General features: G+C 38.2%; 1 protein-coding gene across 3 annotated transcripts in view; it reads right to left on the bottom strand.

The window, feature by feature from the left end:
- Positions 1-19,148, bottom strand: part of KMO (kynurenine 3-monooxygenase) — a 62,476-nt gene that overhangs the window by 9,560 nt on the left and 33,768 nt on the right. For all 3 annotated transcript variants that reach the window (XM_020982056.2, XM_020982054.2, XM_020982055.2), the window contains exons 8-12: positions 18,512-18,583; positions 13,967-14,088; positions 11,839-11,986; positions 7,901-7,958; positions 1,884-1,966 (exon numbers count right to left, since the gene is read on the bottom strand). In XM_020982056.2, coding sequence (XP_020837715.1) covers positions 1,884-1,966; positions 7,901-7,958; positions 11,839-11,986; positions 13,967-14,088; positions 18,512-18,583 — 483 coding nt within the window. The remainder of the gene's footprint in view (positions 1-1,883; positions 1,967-7,900; positions 7,959-11,838; positions 11,987-13,966; positions 14,089-18,511; positions 18,584-19,148) is intronic.

Genomic DNA, 19,148 nt, shown 5'->3' with positions numbered 1-19,148 from the left:
ATAGCTAATAAGTATCTGTGACTGGATTTGAACTCAGGTCTTCCTGACTCCAGGCCCAGCGTTCTATCTACTGAGCCACCGAGATGCCTCCAATTGGCTGGTACATCAAGCTAATTGACACTCTTCTCCACCCTTCTCCATATATCCAGTCAGTAGTTAAATCTTACTGTTTCTACCTCCACAAAGTCTTTCATATGGGGCCCAGATATCACCTGACTTCAGGCTCTCATCTCCTTTTGCCTAGAGTATTACAACAGCACCCTGACTGGTGTCTCCTGTCTCAGATCTCTCCCCACCCTAATTCATCTACATGCTGCTGCCAAAGTGACTTTCCTGGAGTGCTGATCCAACCACGTTATTCCTCTACACAATAAACTCCAATGGCTCATTTTTGTTTCTAGGATAAAATGTAAACATCTTGGTTTAATTTTTAAATTAATTTAAACAATTTTTTAAAAATTGTAAATTCCTTCATGACCTAGCTCCAACCTATCTTTCCAGCTTCACTGCACTTCATTGCACATCCCATACTCTGCGATCAAACCAAATTGGCCTTCCCATTTCTTCATACCCAACATTTCATCTCCTGTCTCCCTGCCTTTGTATTAGATATTTCACATGTCTGCAATGCATTCCTACCATGAGGACCACCTTCTTCATGAAGCCTTTCCTGATCTCCAAATGCCAGTCCCAAACTAACTACTTTGTATTGATTTGTGTTCATTTTCTTTTATTCTTTATATGCTTATATAGAATGTAAGCTTCTAGCAAGTGGGGATTTTTTTACTCTTTGTACTTGTGTTCCCATTGCCTAACACAATGCGCGGCACATACAATGTGTGCTTCAAAACTCATATTGATTATTTGTGTACTTGATGTACCCCAAAATTAAACTGGAAATTCCTTGAACAGAGGATGTTCATTGTAATCTTTCTTTGTATGCATAATAGCTAGCTAGCATGATGTCTTGAACGTGAAGCAAGAATTTAGGAAATCCCTGTCAGATTTAATTTAGTTATATATTATTTAAATCTATTCTGTTGCATTTTAAACTCATTTCATCTTTTTCTTTCTCCAGAGGAGATGGGGGGGGGAACTCCATCATTACCTTTTTTAAATGAACTTTTGAAGCTTTTCTCCACAGTATCGATTTTCTAATCATTTATTTTCATTCTTCTCATTTCTTAGCCTTTGGAGCCCCAAACAAGATTAAGGACTAAATTTGGCTACATACAGTGAAAACATTAGACAAGTTTTCTACATATGTCTGTGATAACATATCAGGGTTATATCTATTTTTTGAAGCAGCATCACAGTATTGTACTGTCCATTCAGATCTTAGACCAGAGTCCACAAAGTATCAGTATAGCTAAAGAAGCTTTGACATGCTTAGCAGAAGGTAGGTAGCACAGTGGACCAAGTGCCTGACTTGGAGTTAGGAAGACCTAAATTCAAATCTTGCTTTTGACCCTTACTAACTGTGTGACCTTGAGCAAGTCACTTAGTCTGATCTTCACTTTCTACTTCTGTAAAAGGAGGAATACCTGTAATACTTCACTCATGGGGTGGTTGTGAGGCTTAAATGAGATGAAATATCTGAAACCCTTTGCAAATTTTAAATCTACATAAATATTATTATTATTATTATTATTATTATTATTATTATTATTATTATCCCCTCAGAAATGTTCAGAGGAATGAGGTTTTTTCTAGATGTGCTCTTCTACTAGATGTTTCTTATAAACCTATTGTGCCAAGGCAAAAAAGGGAATGAGAAAAACAATACCATAAATAAAAGAAGAAGGAAAGAACTGAGGGATAAGTCACTCTTTAGAAATAAAAAACTCTAATCTGTCAAGATGGAGTCAAACCTCCTCACTTACCTCTATGTAATTGTACATAGACAAATCTGAAATAGCATGATCATCTGGAATTCTAAATCTTGAGAATTCAGGAAGACAAGCACCTAGAAAACAAATAAAATGATTCAATCGTGTCATCAAAAAGAGTCCCTTGAAGTATGGTAGGCTCTGTATACTGCAAGTACATAGCATATAAAATTACTATTCTGTTCCATAGTAATTAGCCACCAATGGTAAACAGCTCACATGAAAGACTACAACTGATACTAGTTTTCAACTGCTAAACCAGATTTTTCTGTTTTTTTTTTCCCTATTCCTTCTTTGGTAGTTATTCTGCATCTATAATTAGCATGAAGATTAACAGCTTTCCCTGATATCACTTACCACTTTATCATCACCATCTTTCTTGTTCCACAAAAGTTTGGTGTCTTATACTTCAATGGCTGCAATTGCTTTGCCTACAAAAAGTTGATTACCTCCCTTTAGACTATGAACTCTGAGAGTAGGGGCTGTGTTTTTTATTTTCTTTGAATCTCGATCCTTGGTTAACATGGGGTCTGACACAGAATAGACATTTAATAATTGCTCAGACCCTGTTGCTAAGAGGTTGGAATACAAAGATGAAAAGGAAACAGTCCCTGCCCCCATGGAGTTTACATTCTATCAAAGGAGACAACATGTACTTAAATAAGCATACACAAAATATAGGGGATAATGATGAGGCCTGTGATTTCCCTGGTCTATGAAGGGAACCACGTGAAGAAGCTCATTTACTAAATTCAGGTCAGTGCCTTCTCTGCAGAGAGTCTTAGAGTTTTTGAGAGTCTCAGTCTTAGAGAGTTGCCCATAATGAATGCTGAGAGGTTAAGTGATTTGCCCAGGGTCATAAAGCCAATTGGGTCAGAGATAGGTCTTGAACCCTGGTCTTTCTAACTCAGGGGTTAGCACACTGTCTCTCATACAAAATAAATACAAGTTAATGGGGGGGAGGGGCACCAGCAGCTGTGGGTATCAGAAAAAACTTCTTGTAGAAGATGTCATTTACGGAGAGGTTTAAAGGCAACAAAGGTGTCTAAGAAGCAGAGACAGAAGCAGAAGACATTTCAGTCACAGGGGAAAGTAATTATAAAATTGCAGAGACAGAATGGCATTTATGAGGAGCAATAGGTCAATCTGGCTAAACTGTAGAGTTTACAAGACAGGGAATAACGAATGAGCTTAGAAAGATAGGTTGGGGCCAGGATGTGAAGGCATTCAAAAACTAAGCTGAGGACCTTTCTTTTATTTAATTCTAGAGGCAACAGGAGAACAGTCAGAATTGGGCCTTGGGAAAATGACTCCCATCTCCGAAACACATTCAAACCATGTTCCCTATGATTTAACCATGTTCGCTCTCCTGTGCCGCATTTCCCAACATCTAAGGGGTCACTGACTAGCTATTGCCTGCTTTCTGGGCCAGTGCTGAGCAGGTGTTTTGAGTGCTAGAGATGGGGACGCCCAAATCAGAGATGGTATCATGGGGGAAAGGAATGGGCTCTGGATCCCAAGTATCAAGGTGTTTTAGAACAGAGGGATAGTAGAGAAAACCGGGTTAAGGGAGAAGTTTTCAAGTGTGAAGTCTAAACTATGTTTATAACGATACTGATAATTTTTGTAATAATATTAGAGGGACTCATTTGGGAAGGCTGGGAGTCCTTTGGATAGGACAGGCCTCCTTCTTGGCCTTCAGAAGACTCACCCCATGGTGTCACTCTCTGTTTTTATATACTATATACAATATTGAATAGTAACATATACTAATATTCTCTTTCTGTAAAGTACATATTAGTTGAATTTCTTTATGTTAAATGTATATATGATGCAAATCTACTGTAATCTATAATACTGACATTCTAAGTACCACTAGCAAGGGGGATACTTTGGGGGTACTGGGGCCTTTTAACAGAACCCTTCAAATCACATTCATCACTTTTTTCCTTATAGTGAGCCAAAATTTGCCTCCCTCTTCTCTCCTTTGGAGATATGCCTGGTTATATAGAAAAAAGTTGCTAAAGCTGTCAATTCAGGTATTTAGTGTTTCAGCATGGTCAACCCCTAGAATTTCTCATTTAGTCACTCTTACAGAATTCTGTAAATAGATCTTTTTGCTCATTTAGTTTCCAGCCCACTATCTAGTTACGTAGCAAGAGGCTAGTTGTATCCATGATACAAACAGATTATTTTCACCTCATATTTTTTTCACAGAATCATAGAATCCTAGGGTTGGAAGGAACCTTAAAGGTCATTAGTCTAGCTTCCACTAACCAAAACCCCTTGACACCCTTGTCAGTCATCTAGTTTCTAATAGAACACATCCGGTAATGAGGAATCCATTCTTAAAGGCAAGCCCATTCTATCAAAAAAAACACCCTTTAATTGTCAGAAAGTTCTTGTTCAAACTGAGCCATAGATATGTCTCCTTGAAATTTCTCAATAATTCTGGTTTTATTCACTGGCGCTACACAGAATAAATCTAAATTCTTGTTCATTTCTCTGTGGAATAGTGTTTTATTATGTAGGGACAGGAACAGTAGTGAGTTCCATTAATCAGTTTTTTGTATTATTATTACTTTTTTATAAAAGTCTGGTGGTAGAGGAAGAGAAAACTGACAGGGGGTGGAGCCAAGATGGCAGAGTGAAAGCAGTGACTTGCTTGAGCTCTCCTCCAAACCCCTCCAAATACTCATAAAAAATGGCTCTAAACAAATTCTGAAGCAGCAGAACCCACAAAAAGACAGGGTGAAACAAATTTCCAGCCCAAGACAACCTGGATGATTGATCAGAAAGGTGTATCGCGCCGGACTGGCAGTGCAGCGCAGCGCAGCGTGGGCGCACAAGCCGCAGCAAACCTGGAGCAGGCCTCAGAGGACTGAATCACGGGCAGCTGTGGAGGTTTCCAGACTCCTCAATCCACGAATGCCAAAGACAACTTAGAAGGTCAGTGGGAAAAGTCTGTTTCTGTTGGTGCTGAGACAGGAAGGTGGGGTTTCAGATCCATTCCCCAAGAGCGTGGCCCCGGGGGGAGGGGGGGCAGCTGCTCCCCGAGCTTCCGGCCCACAGACTGAGGGGAATCCAGTGGCTGATCACAGAGGGATTGCAGGGATCTCTTTGCTAGTGCTGAGGCAGGAATCTCTTGCTTTGCCCGTGTTTGGATCTGGGTCACAGTTCTGGGTGGAGGTGCTGGGGTGAGGAGGAGCGCTGGCATGGTGGAGCTTAGAGTGGCTGTGGAAAGGAACCCTTCCTCATAGTTACAGGACAGAAAGGAATACCTGTGGTCACAGGCCAGGGAAGGAGTAAACACCTCGCCCCTTATCATACCACCTTGGAAGAACTGAAAATTTACAGGTCCCTACAAGTATCTCTGAAAACAGCTATACAAACCCCTGAAGCTTGGGACAACATTCTCCACATTGGAAGCAGACTCTTACCTTAACAAAGAGTTTAAAACTCAAGTAATTGGCTGGGATCATGAGCAAGCAGCAAAAGAGTCAGACTATATTTTTACTTTGGTGAAAAAGAAGATCAAAATATACAACCAGAAGAAGACAACAAAGTCAAAGCTCCTACATCCAAAGCCTCCAAGAAAAATATGAATCAGTCCCAGGCCTTGGAAGAGCTCAAAAGGGATTTTGAGAAGCAAGTAAGGGAAGTAGAGGAAAAACTGAGAGTGATGCAAGAAAATCAAAAAAAAGTCAACAGCTTGCTAAAGGAGACCCAAAAAAATACTGAAGAAAATAACACCTTAAAAAATAGCCTAACCCAAATGGCAAAAGAGGTCCAAAAAGCCAATGAGGAGAAAATGCCCTAAAAAGAAAATTGGCCAAATGGAAAAGGAAGTCCAAAAGATTACTGAAGAAAATACTTCCTTAAAAATTAGAATAGAGCAATTGGAAGATAGTGACTTTATGAGAAATCAAGACACAGTAGAACAAATCCAAAAGAATGAAAAATTAGAAAACAATGTGAAATATCTCATTGGAAAAACAACTGACCTGGAAAATAGATCCAGGAGAGAGAATTTAAAAATTATTGGACTATCTGAAAGCCATGATCAAAAAAAGAGCCTAGACATCATCTTTCAAGAAATTATCAAGGAAAACTGCCCTGATATTTAGAACCAGAGGGCAAAATAGAAATTGAAAGAATCCACAGATCTCCTCCTGAAAGAGATCCCCAAAGGAAAACTCCTAGGAATATTATAGCCAAATTCCAGAGTTCCCAGGTCAAGGAGAAAATATTACAAGCTGCCAGAAGGAAACATTCAAGTACTGTGGAAACACAATCAGGATAACACAAGATTTAGCAGCTTCTACATTAAAGGACCAGGGCATGGAATATAATATTCCAGGGGCAAAGGAGATAGGATTACAACCAAGAATCACCTACCCAGCAAAACTGAGTATAATCCTTCAGGGGAAAAAATGGTCATTCAGTGAAATAGAGGACTTTCAAGCATTCTGATGAAAAGACCAGAGCTGAATAGAAAATTTGACTTTCAAATACAGGACTCAAGTGGAACATGAAGAGGTAAACAGGAAAGAGAAATCATAAGAGACTTATTAAGATTGAACTGTTTACATTCCTGCATGGAAAGATGATATTTATAACTCATGAGACCTTTGTCAGTATTAGGGTAGTTGGAGGAAAAAATTATATGTATGTATATGTAGATAGATAGATAGAGGGCACAGGGTGAGTTGAAGATTAAGGGGTCATATCTGGAGAATAAAATTAAGGGATGAGAGGGGATTATACTCAGAGAAGAAGAAAGGGAGAGGTAGAATGGGGTAAATTATCTCACAAAAAAAAACAGAAAAGTCTCTTACAGTGGAGGGGAAACAGGGGAAGGTGAGAGGGAATGAGTGAATCTTATTCTCATAGGATTTGGCTTAAGGAGGGAATAACATACACATTCAATTGGGTATGGAAATCTGTCTTACCCTACAGGAAAATAGGGGGAGAAGGGGACAAGAGAGCAGGGGGATGATAGAGAGGAGGGCAGATTGGGAAAGGGGGTAATCAGAAGTAAATACTTCTGAAGAGGGACAGGGTCAAAAGAAAGAATAGAATAAATGGGAGAGCAGGATAGGATTAAGGGAAATAGAGTTAGTTTTTCACAACATGTCTACTATGGACGTGTTTTGCATAACTGCACATGTACAACCTATATTGAGTTGCTTGCTTTTTCAATGAGGGTGGGTGGGGAGGGAGGAAGAGAGAAAATTTGAAACCCTAAAGTTTGAAACATTGTTAAAAAAATGTTTCACATGCTATTGGGAAATAAGAAATACAGTAAATGTGGTACAGAAGTCTATCCTGCCCTACAGGAAAATAGAAGGGGAAGGGGATAGAAGAGAAGGAAGAGAGACAGAAGAGAGGACAGACTAGGGGAAGGGATATTCAGAATGCATGCATCCTGGGGTGGGGGGAGGGGGGAGATGGGGTGAAAATTTGGAATTCAAAAACTTGTGGGAGTGAATGTTGAAAACTAAAAATAAATTTATATTAAAAAAAAAAGAGAGAAAACTGATAGCTAAACGAGGTTTGGAGGTGACCCATGGATTTCACTTGTCCATAACTTGCTTATACACTTTTAGTAGGTATCATTGGATAAAAATGGTCAAATTTCCTTATATTTGTATGAAATCTACATTCTATGATTTAACCCTAATTATCAATCTACTAGAAAAAGAAAGTAGAAGTGATATGTTTAGCAGACCCAAGAAACCCACCATCTCTAAATTTTGCCAACCAGGAACACCCGCATAGTGGTAGACAAAGTCAGAATTTGAGAGAGCTAAACAAAGCAAAAGACAGAGCTATGGGTTCGACTGACTATTCTTCTACCTAGAGGTCTTAATGTTCTGTTAACTGAGTAGCTAGCTGGCTTTCATAGGAAATAAATGCCACAGGAGGAAGCCAGGCACACCAAAGCTATCAGTATTATTTCTAGTTTTAAGTAACCTTTTGCCAACTTATCCAAAAGGAATTTTACTTACTTAAGTCATTACAGAATTTATCCATTAACTCATCAAATACCAAACAGTCTTCAAAGCCCTGAAAAGAGATAAATCCAAGATAGTAAACTGGCAATAATGAGTCTACCAGGTTCTTAAATATGCATACCCTCTTTAACAAATGAATTTAAATTACATAAAACTTTCCTCAGTCAAGGAAGAATAATTGAGCCCTTATTCATCTTGCTCTGTTGTTGCTGTTGTTTTTTAATGCAGACTATTCAAGCATTAAATAAGAGATAGGTATAGTAGGTAAGGCCCTGAACTTGGAAAAAGGATGATCAAATTTTGCCTCAGACATTTAATAGCTGCTTTGTTGTTCAGTTATGTTTGACTCTTTGTGACCTCATCTGAGGTTTTCTTGGCAAAGATACTGTAGTGGTTTGCCATTTCCTTTTCCAGGTCATTTTCCAAATGAAGAAAGTGAGGCAAACAGGTTAAGTGACTTGCCTAGGGTCACACAACTATTAAGTGTCTGAGGCAAGGTTTGAACTCAGGAAGATGAGTCTTCCTGATTTCAGGCCCAGGAATCTACACACTGTTCCACTTAGCTGAGATTTGCTGGTAAATGCTTAACATCCAGTTCTCCAGAAAAAAATAAATAAACTTGAAGTTTAACCTGCCTTATTAACATTTTATCCATTATTTTATCAAGCCCTTTTTTGTAGCCTTATGTCTATTGTGCAAATTGTTACACTGAACACTTAACAATTGGCTCTCCCAAGAGAGCTGGTTAGAGCTGGCTTCAGCACGTCCCTACCTAATCTATTTTTTCAATATCATCCCAATTAAATTACAAAAAAAATTTTACTAAGTTGGAAAAAATTAAAACAAAATTCATTCGGAAGAACAAAAGGTCAGGAACTTCAAAGAAATCAGGGGAAAAGGATATAAAAGAAGTAGATTCAGTAGTATCAGACCTTAAACTATATTATAAATTGAGAGCATTGTTGAAATGTAAAAAGGATAATTTTGATTATTTCAAATTTCAAATTTCTTGTTTAAATAAAACCTACTTGCCAAGAATAGAAGGAATGCAGAAAATTGGGGGGGAAAAACCTTCATAAAAAATCTCTCAGATAGAACGGGATTGGATTGGAATATTGGTGGTGTAAGGAAATGGTGAGCTAGTTGATTTGGAAAAACATGGAAATACTTAGACTTAGGAAGGAAGATGCTATCCATCTTCAGAGAAACAGATTATAGGAGGAAATAAGCATAGTGTGGTCTTACATATATATGTGTATGAGTATATATGTATATATATGTATGTTTCAGGTAGTCTGACTATTCTTATATTATTTCTCCTTGATTTGTTCTCTAGATTAGTTGTTTTTCTGATGAGATGTTTCACTTTCTCATCTATTTTTTCATTCTTTGGGTTTTGTTTTATGATTTCTTGGTGTCTTGGAATGTCATTAGCTTCCCCTTGCCCAATTCTAGTTTACAAGGAATTATTTTCTTTCTTAATTGTTTATTCTCTATTTCCAGTTGGTTCGCTTTCTTTTTATAATTTTCTTTTCTTGGATTGCTCTTATTTTTTTTCTAATTTTTTCCTCAATCTCTCTTATTTGAGTTTTAACATTTTTTTTGAGGGGCAGCTAGGTGACGCAGGGGATAGAGCACTGGCTCTGAAAGTCAGAAGTAGTTGAGTTCAAATGTAGCCTCAGACCAAACACTTGACACTAGCTATGTGACCCTGGGCAAGTCACTTAACCCCCAATTGCCTAAAAGCAAAAAAAAACCAAACTCTTTTTGAGTTCTTCCAAGAACTCTTTTTGCACCTGGGACCATTTGATGTTTCTCACTAAAAAAGGAGTGGCTTTTTTTTTTTAGCTCCATTATTTTCTCTGAATATGAACCCAGATCTTCTCTATCCCCATAGTAACCACAGTTGATTTCTTTGTCCTTTGCTTACTTATTTTTATTTATTTTTTATTGTATTTTGTTTTTAGCAGCTATTAGTATAATCAAGTTGTAGTCCTGAGGTATGGGGAATGATGCCCTAAGTCTCAGGTCTTTACTGTTATCTTCCACGGTCTGTCTTGGGGCCCAGCTTTAGGCTCTCCTCTCCACTTCCAAGCCACAGCTAGGGCCGCCAGCCACACTGTCCCACAGATGATCTTGCTCCCTGTGGTCCCTCTAGTGGCTACAAACTTCAGCTGTCCTCTATGCCCTGGAACTGAAACCAGGGACTCTACTCTCCTGCAAGCACCCACAACCAACAGAGTCCCTGCCCCTTGTTACTGCACTCACCAGGTATGTGCTAGCTCCTTCTTCCTGCAGCCACAGCCCAGGACACCTCTGGTCAGCACAGCTGTGCTTGGCATCCCTCAACAGTGACAGGTCCTTTAATCTTCTCCTACTCAGCCTTCTGACCCCTACACTGTCCAAGAGATGGAAGTTTCTAAGGCTGAGGCTGCCTCCCAACCCAGCTGCCCCCAGGGCTTGTTGTCTGTTGATTTGGCAGAGTTGGCCTGTAGGAGTTTGCACTTCACTCAGGCCAAACCTTCCCCCTCCCCTTTCCTGAGGTCTTCTCAAATTGTCTTTATTTAATTGTCAAATTGCTTTACCCTGTGTTTATTTCTGCTCTGAGACAATGTTCTGTCTTTTTTTTGTGGAGGAAATTTGGAGAGTCAAAAGTTTTCTGACCTAACTCTGTCATCTTCCCAGAATCCTCCCTGGTTAATATTTATAAAGAGAACACGTCATGATTTTAGGTGCATTGGGGCAAAGCATGATTATTTTCAGCAGTCTTAATTATTATAAATAACATCACATTCATAAAGGGACTTAAGGCTCACAAAGCATTTTTCTCATGACAAACAAGTAAGGTAAGTCATACGAACATGATTCCTCCTGTATTACAATGAAAAAACTGAGGTTCAGAGGCATTAAGTGACTTGCCCACTGACCACATGGCTAGTAAGTCTCAGAGGCAGGGTCTGAACCCTGGTTTCCTGACTCCAAGTTCTTTCCATTATATCACACTGCCTCAATATGATTTTGTCCAATATTTGTAGACCATTCTTAGGTGCTATAGTCCCTAGCTTCCAGAAAGAATACCACGCACCCAAGCAGGGTAGCATATTTAATACACACAACAGATAATAAATACAACTATATAGATACCAACCAAATATATATCAAACACTTTCCTTTTAAGCATTTTATCTTTGCCCCTGTTTGAAATCCTTCTTGGTGAATTCATGATTTAGGTTCCATCTTCTCTCCCTTTTTTTTCTTGGTTTTTCTATAGAAGCTATTTTTGGGAAGCTATCGTGATTTCACTTGTGTTCCCTTTTATCATTTATTTTTTATCCATTCATTGACCATCTTGAAGATATTGAATGCTTTACTTTCCTTCCAGAAAACCATTTCTCAACAAGAATACTGAATTTTCATAGGAGGCATAATTTATTTAAGTTTTAACTGTGTTTAATACTTTTATTTAACCCTGACAAACAGGAAGTCACTTCTTTTCTTAGGTTTGCCATACAGGACATGGATCCTATAAAAATATATGTAAATGCACACACATGTATATACACATGTGAATATATGTAATGCATGTGTTATATCTATGTATCTATGCATATATGCATAGACACATATGTGGCCTTGAGCTCCTAAAAAGATCAGTTTTAAAATTCTAATACATGCATTCATTTATCTGATTAAACCAAAAACTATATTGTGATTCCCCTACCCTAAACCTCTTAGCCATATCTGCATAGGGCTATCAATTCAACTGTTTTCACTTAATTGCCTGGCCTGATCTGCCAAATGGCCTTTGAGTGATTCTTTTACTAATTAATCAGTTCTTGGGGATTATGTGAGAACAGCCTTTGACCTCAGGTAACCGAGATAGTTCACTTGAGATGATGCCTTCAGTTACTTGCTTAGCAAAGGGAACTCACCGCATTCATGCCTTGTCCAAAAAAGGGCACAATTGCATGTGCCGCATCTCCCATGAGTACACACTGGGAACCAATGTGGAATGCAGAGCACTTGACAGCTATCATAGGCTGGGCTGGCAGCAGAAAGTAATCTCGCTTCAGCGCTTCCCTTCCAGGGGGCAAAAATCACAACATATATGGATTAGCCTAAAGCATCAGAGTTTATACCCTGGTGAAACTTCCTTCTCTATGTGTAACCCTAAGACTTTGTCACATCTCTGGTATCCTGTGGGTCTATGTTTCTAATTACAAAACAATCATTTACCATGCCTGTTACAATGCAAATATATTTAGGCTGTTGTTAAGTAACCAAATTAAGTTCTAGTTATTCCCCTGTTAGGCAATTTTCAAATTCATTAATATGTTTTGGGAAGTTCAGTCTAACTATCTGGTATTTCAATCTAGGTATTTCCACTAAAGAAGAGCAGTAACTCACATTTCTAGAGTGCTTTGAGGCTTACAAAGAACGTGGTTTATAACAAGTCTGTTAAGGACATAGTGCACATATTATTACCTACATTTTACAAATGAAGAAACTGAGGTTCAGAGAGATTAGGTGATTTGCCTAAAATCACCTAACTAAAATCCAGCCACCTTGATTGCACATGTGGTGATTTTATCAATGTCTATGATAATGGTTAAGTTTCAACAATTTCAAATGAAATTCTCCAAACATCATTAGCAATTTCAGATCCTTCAAGAATTTGATATACATTGTATTCAATCAATAAGTATTCACTAAGCACTTGGTCAGAGTGAATCCAAACAGTAACTGTTTCTCTTTTGGCCAACAACCCTGAGGGTCTTCCCAGTGCAGTTTAATTTTTTTTTTTAAATTAAAGGGGCCATCCCTTGATTCACTTCTTAAATACGGCTATTCACTGAATGGGCCTTGTCACACTCAAAGGGGGAACCCGAAAACACCTTAGTTTAAAAGCGCCAGTGTCTCCCATTGCATCCTGGACTATCTCCAATCATCCCGATGAGTATCTGGCCACTGGACCCAGATAGCTCTGGAGGAGAAAGTGAGGCTGGTGACCTTGCACAGCCCTCCCTCCCTCAAATCAAAGTCAATTCCAAGTCATGTCATTATCCCCCGGATGTTATGGTCCTCTTCTAGAATGAAGGACAAACACAGCAACAACAACAACAATGTGCCCAGGATTGAGCTATACTAACAGACAATAAGAAACAATTGCTTCTCAACCCTCAAAGCCAAGAGGTAATCAATCTCTTAAATCTCAAAGATTATCTCAATCTCAGAGGTAAAACCCTTCTCCTCTCTTCTGTTTCTTTCTGTCTCTGTCCCTCTTTCTTTGTGTCTCACACATACAATACATGCATACACACACACACACACACACACACACACACACACACACACACACACACAGTTCCAAGCACTTGTTTCTTGTCTGAAGAAAGATGAGTTAGCAGTAGAAAGACCACTAGACTTGGAATCAGGATCTAATATAAACTAACAAAATGCAGAAAAGCCTTTGGGCAAATCCCTTGACTTTTCTGGAATTAAGGAGTTCCTCATTTATAAAATGAGGGTACTGGATTAGATGATATCTAAGATTCCTTCTAGCCCTTCTAAACTTAGGGTAGGCAGTATCTTGGAAGAAGCACTGAATTAAGAGTCAGAGGATCTGAATTCAAATTCTGATTCTGCTACTTGCTACCTATGTGACCTTGGGCAAGTCAGTTCACCCTTCTGGATCTCAGTTTTCTCATTTATAAAATGAGAAAATTGATCTAGATAACTTCTCTGGAAGCTTCCAGTTCAAATTGGTGATCCTAGGATCTTAACATCGTCATCATCATATTCCACCAAAAAAGCACATGCAAAAACCTTTCCTAGAGAATTTTTTTTGGGGGGATAGGATTGGGGGAAGAGTCTGGGAATTATGCAGAATTTCTCATCAAAAGAAAAAGTCTGCTCACATTTTATGCTCTAATGCAGGTTCAGATACTGGTGATTGTATAACTAATCTAAATTAAAGAGAAGAGTTTAAAATCCCTTGCTTGTTTTTATACAACTCAAGTTCATGAACCAAACAGTACAATTGTGGATAATGAAACTTACTCTCCCATTAGGGGGATGGAATCTGGGAAGTACTTCTGGAAGAAATCCAGCACATCACTACCTGTGGTGAGCTTTTCAAAATCTTCAAAGGGCATGAACAAAGTACAAGTAAACGATTTGTTCTGTGAAAAGAAAAAAGGCACCTCACATATCAAAGGAATCAGGGACCTGGAAAATGTAGCCATTGAAGAGATAGCAACAAGTCACAATACTTTTGGCTAGGTGTTTTAGTGTCAGAGAGGAATCCTAGATGTATGGTTTGAAGCCTAATACATATATAAATGAAGGAGGGAAATCTCACCCCTTTACCCTCACTCTTATACCAAAAGTATATAGGAAGCCCCAGGACTGTTTCCACAGGCCCAGACTGGGCTAAATATTCTGTCTTTTAACTCAAAACTGTGAAAGCTCATTAGTTTTTTCCCAAGAATGCACTTGACTATCTAGAATGCTAAGTAACAGTCTTGGTCTGACTTAAGCATCTCCTTTATTCTTTCTCCATTATCTTTCCTGGGGACATTAACAAGAAATACACACATATACACATATATACATATATGCATATGTGTTATGTATGTATGTATGTATGTATATACATATCCAGTCATTCAATCATGTCCAAATCTTCATGATCCCTAAATAAACTATACATAGCACTCCATGCCCTTCTATCCTCCTCTATCTCTTGAAGTTTGTACAAGTTTATGTTCATTGCTTCCATGATACTATCTCTCCATCTCATCCTCTGCCATCTCCTTTTCTTTTTGCTGTCAATCTTTCCCAACATCAGTCTTTTCCAATGACTTTCATTTCTCATGTTAGCCAAAGTATTTAAGCTTCAGCTTCAATATTTGACCTTCCAGTGAGTAGTCTGAATTTGCTTTAAGTATTGACTGATTTGATCTTCTTGATGTCCAAGGGACTCTCAAAAGTCTTCTCCTGTACCACAATTCAAAAGCATCAATTCTGCAGTGCTCAGTTTTCCTTATAGTCCATCTCTCACAGCCATACATTGCTACTGGGAAAACCACAGCCTTGACTATACGGACCTTTGTTGGCAAAGTGATGTCTCTGCTTTTTAGTATGCTGTTCATATTTGCCATAGTTTTCCTTTCAAGGAGCAAGAGTCTTTTAATTTCATGGCTGCAGTGTCCATCTTCAGTGATCTCTAAGCCTAAGAATATAAAATCTGACACTACTTCCATTTCTTCTCCCTTTATTTGCCAGGAAGTAATGGGACCATTTATTAAGACACTTTTTTTTATGTTAAGGTTCAGACCAGCCTTTACCTTCTCTTATTTCACTCCCATCAAAGAGGTTTCTTAATTCCTCTTCACTTTCTGCCATCAGAGTGATATCGTCTACATATCTGAGATTGTTGATATTTCTCTGAGCAACCTTAATTTTGGCTTTTGATCCATCCAGCCTGGCATTTCGTATGATGTACTCTGCATATAAGTTAAATAAATAAGGTGACAACATATAGCCTTGTTGTACTCCATTTCCAATCTTAAATCAATCAGTAGTCACATGTTTGGTTCGAACTGCTACTTCTTGGCCTGCATACAGTTTCCTCAAGAGACAAACAAGATGATCTGGTACTTCCATCTCTTTGAGGACTTGCTGCATTTTTTGTGATCCACACAGTCAAAGGCTTTAGTGCAGTCAATGAAGTAGAAGGAGATGTTTTTCTGGAACTCCTTTGCTTTCTCCATATTCTAGCAAATGTTGGCAATTTGGTCTCTAGTTCCTCTGCCTCTTTGAAAACCAGCCTGCTGTTCTGGGTAATTCTCAGTTCACATACTGCTGAAGCCTAGCTTGCCTTTTTAATTTGCTGGAGTGTGAAATGAGTGCTTTTTTTTTTTTTGGTAATTTGAACATTCCTTGGCATTGCTTTTCTTTAGGATTGGGATGTAAAACTGACATTTTCCAATCCAGTAGCCACTGTTGAGTTTTCCAAATTTGCTGGCATATTGAGTTCAGCTCTTTAACAGTCTCATCTTTTAGGATTTTAAATATCTCAGCGGGATTTCTATCACCTTCACTAGCCTTATTTTTAGTAATGTTTCCTAAGGCCCACTTAACTTCATTTTCTAGGATGTCTGACTCTAGAGCAGTGTGGTTATCAGTGTTCTTGTATGGTTCCTTTGTGTATTCTTGCCACCTCTTCTTAATCTCTTCTGCTTCTGTTAAGTCCCTACTATTTTTGTCATTTATCATGCTCATTTTTCCATGAAATGTTCCCTTGATATCTCTAATTTTCTTGAAGAGATCTCTTGTCTTTCCATTCTATTGTTTTCTTCTACCTCTTTGCATTGCTCATTTAAGAAAATCTTCTTATTTCTCCTTGCTATTCTCTGGAATTCTGCATTCATTTGAGTATATATTTCCCTTTCTCCTTTTCTTGCTTTCCTTCTTTCCTCAGCTATTTGTAAAGCCTCATCAGACAGTCATTCTACTTTCTGGCTGTTCTTTTTTTTTGGAATGTTTTTTGTTGCTGCCTCCTGTACAATATTGCAAACCTCTGTCCATAGTTCTTCAGGCACTCTATCTATCACCACATCTAATCCCTTATAATCTATTCATCACCTCTACTTCATATTGATAAGGGATGTAATTCAGGTCATATTTATACAGTCTGATGGTTTTCTATACTTTCTTCAATTTAAATCTGAATTTTACAATAAGCCCATGATCTGAGCCACAGTCAGCTCCAGGTCTTGCTCTGATTGTATACTTTGCAGCATACAATCAATTTAATTTCTATATTGACCACCTGGTGATATCCATGTTTAGGGTCACCTTCTGAGGTTTTGAAAAGAGTTTTCATTTTGATCAGTGAGTTAACTTAACAAAACTCTGTTAGTGTCTGCCCTGTTTCATTTTGTACTCCAAGGCCAAACTTGCCTGTTATTCCAATTATATTTTTATTTCTTACTTTAGCATTCCAATCTCCTATGATGAATGACATCTTTTTTTGGTGTTATTTCTATACGATGTTGTAGGTTTCTATAGAATTGACCAACTTTGGCCTCTTCGGCATCAGTGGCTGAGCACAGACTTGCATTACTGTGATAGTGAATGGCTTGTCTTGGATTCAAACAGATTTCATTGTTATTTTTGAGATTATACCCTGGTACTGCTTTTATGACTCTTTTATTGACTATGAGGGCTACTCTACTTCTTCTAAGGGATTCTTGTCCATAGTAGTATAAGTAATGATTACCTAAATTAAATTTATTCATTCTTATCCATTTAAGTTCACTGACACTTAAGATGTTAATATTTAATCTTTCCATCTCCTGTTTGACCACAGGTTCACAGATCTTACAGTCCAGGTTCCTATGCAATAGTGACCTTTATAGTATTGGACTTTCCTTTGTCACCAGATGTATCCACAGCTGAGCTTCCTTTCGGCTTTGGCCCAGACACTTCATTAGTACTGGAGCTACTTGTAGTCGTCCTCTGCTCTTCCCCAGTAGCACATTAGACACCTTCCAATCCGAAGGACTCATCTTCCAATATTTGTTTTATCATTTTAGTACTGTCCACGGGGTTTTCCTGGCAGAGACATTGAGTGAGTTGCCATTTACTCCCCCTGTGGATCACCTCTTGTCAGAACTCTCCACTATGTCTATCTGGGGTAATTCTGTACTGCGTAGCTCATAGTTTCCTTGAGCTACACAAGCCCCTCTGCCATGACAAGGCAGTGATCCAGGAAGGGATTAACAAGGAATAGAAATGGTCACATGGCAGGGGAGGTAGTTTGTATAGTGGAAAAGATGGTATATTTGGAGTCAGTAGAAACCTAGATTTAAAACTTATCCCTGATACTTACTAGTTGTGTAACTATGTGCAAGTCACCTAACCTTTATGAGCCTCAGTTTCCTCCTCTGTAAAATTTTAATGCTACTATTAATTCATAGGATAATTGTATAGACTAAATGAAATATGGTTTATGAAACTTATATGAATATCAGTTATTATGATTTTTAAAATTTTTCCTGTACCTAGCATAGTGCCTTGCACATAGCAAACACTTAAGATATGTTTCTCCAGTTGCTGAGTTAAATTATAGCAGGTAAAAGAAAGAAGAAAAGTAATGACAAGTAGAAGAAATTCCCCAGCCTTCTTTGGCAATGCCATAAACAACCACTCAAGACCATAGATCAATTCATTTTCATATATTACATAGAAGTCAAATATCCTCATAAGTATTCAATTAATTTTGAGAAACATTTATTAAGCAAATAGGACAACACATATGTGCCAGCAGTCCTTGATGTCTGAAATGGTCTTTCTCCTAACCACTACTTCTTAGATTCCCTGACCTCCTTTAAAAGACTCCACTCAGAAAAATATTGAAAGAAAATCTTCCATATGAACAAATCCTGATTCCTTCAAATTTTTCCTTACAGGGCCCATTTTTTGAAAATATTCATTAAATAAGTAAAAGCTTAAAAATATTAACCATATACAGTAGCAAGTAAAGAAACAAATGAACAATACATACACAAATGTGATTCATGGTGCAATACACTTTACCTGGTTAGGAAGAGCAATCATCATGAAAGTGTTTCTTGGCCAAATGTGTAGATAATTAGGTTCCATGGCATACTGTAGGGGGAAAACTCACAGATGTTTACTAAAACATTAATCAAACACCTCTATTAAACTCATTCTGCATATGGCATAAATATTTCCTTGATAATGTAACTATAATAGTGTCATTTCTCAAACAGAATGACTTGACTATCTGTCCACTGGGCCCATCAGAGAGCTTCTTACAGTCTTTAATAGGACCCAAAGTACATTGTCCTTGTGGTACTGGAATGATATATTGCCTTGGCATATTTATTTCTTATATGCAATTTCACTCCAATTATACTCTGAATTTGCATGAACTCTTCTCACTGATGTTGTGAGTGTGTGCCCTAGGCTTATAAGGAGGAGTGTTTCAAAGCTACTGTTCTTATTCTACCATTTTAGCAAATCCTTTTGCTTTGAGCTAATCATGTCTACTGGTTGACAGTTGATGGGAAGTGCTAAAGGACTTCTTAATATAATGTATCTAACAGGTGGACATCCAGTCTCTGTTTGAAGACTTCCAAGGAAGATGAACCCTGGATAGATCAAGGCATGTGTTACAGTGAAGACTCAAAGCCTCTGACTGGACAATATC

Source organism: Phascolarctos cinereus, unplaced genomic scaffold, assembly GCF_003287225.1.
Source record: "Phascolarctos cinereus isolate Bilbo 61053 unplaced genomic scaffold, phaCin_HiC Scaffold_5;HRSCAF=322, whole genome shotgun sequence".
NCBI lineage: Eukaryota > Metazoa > Chordata > Mammalia > Diprotodontia > Phascolarctidae > Phascolarctos > Phascolarctos cinereus.
The sequence above is the reverse complement of the archived record's forward strand: the minus strand, read 5'-3'. Positions and strand labels throughout refer to the sequence as shown.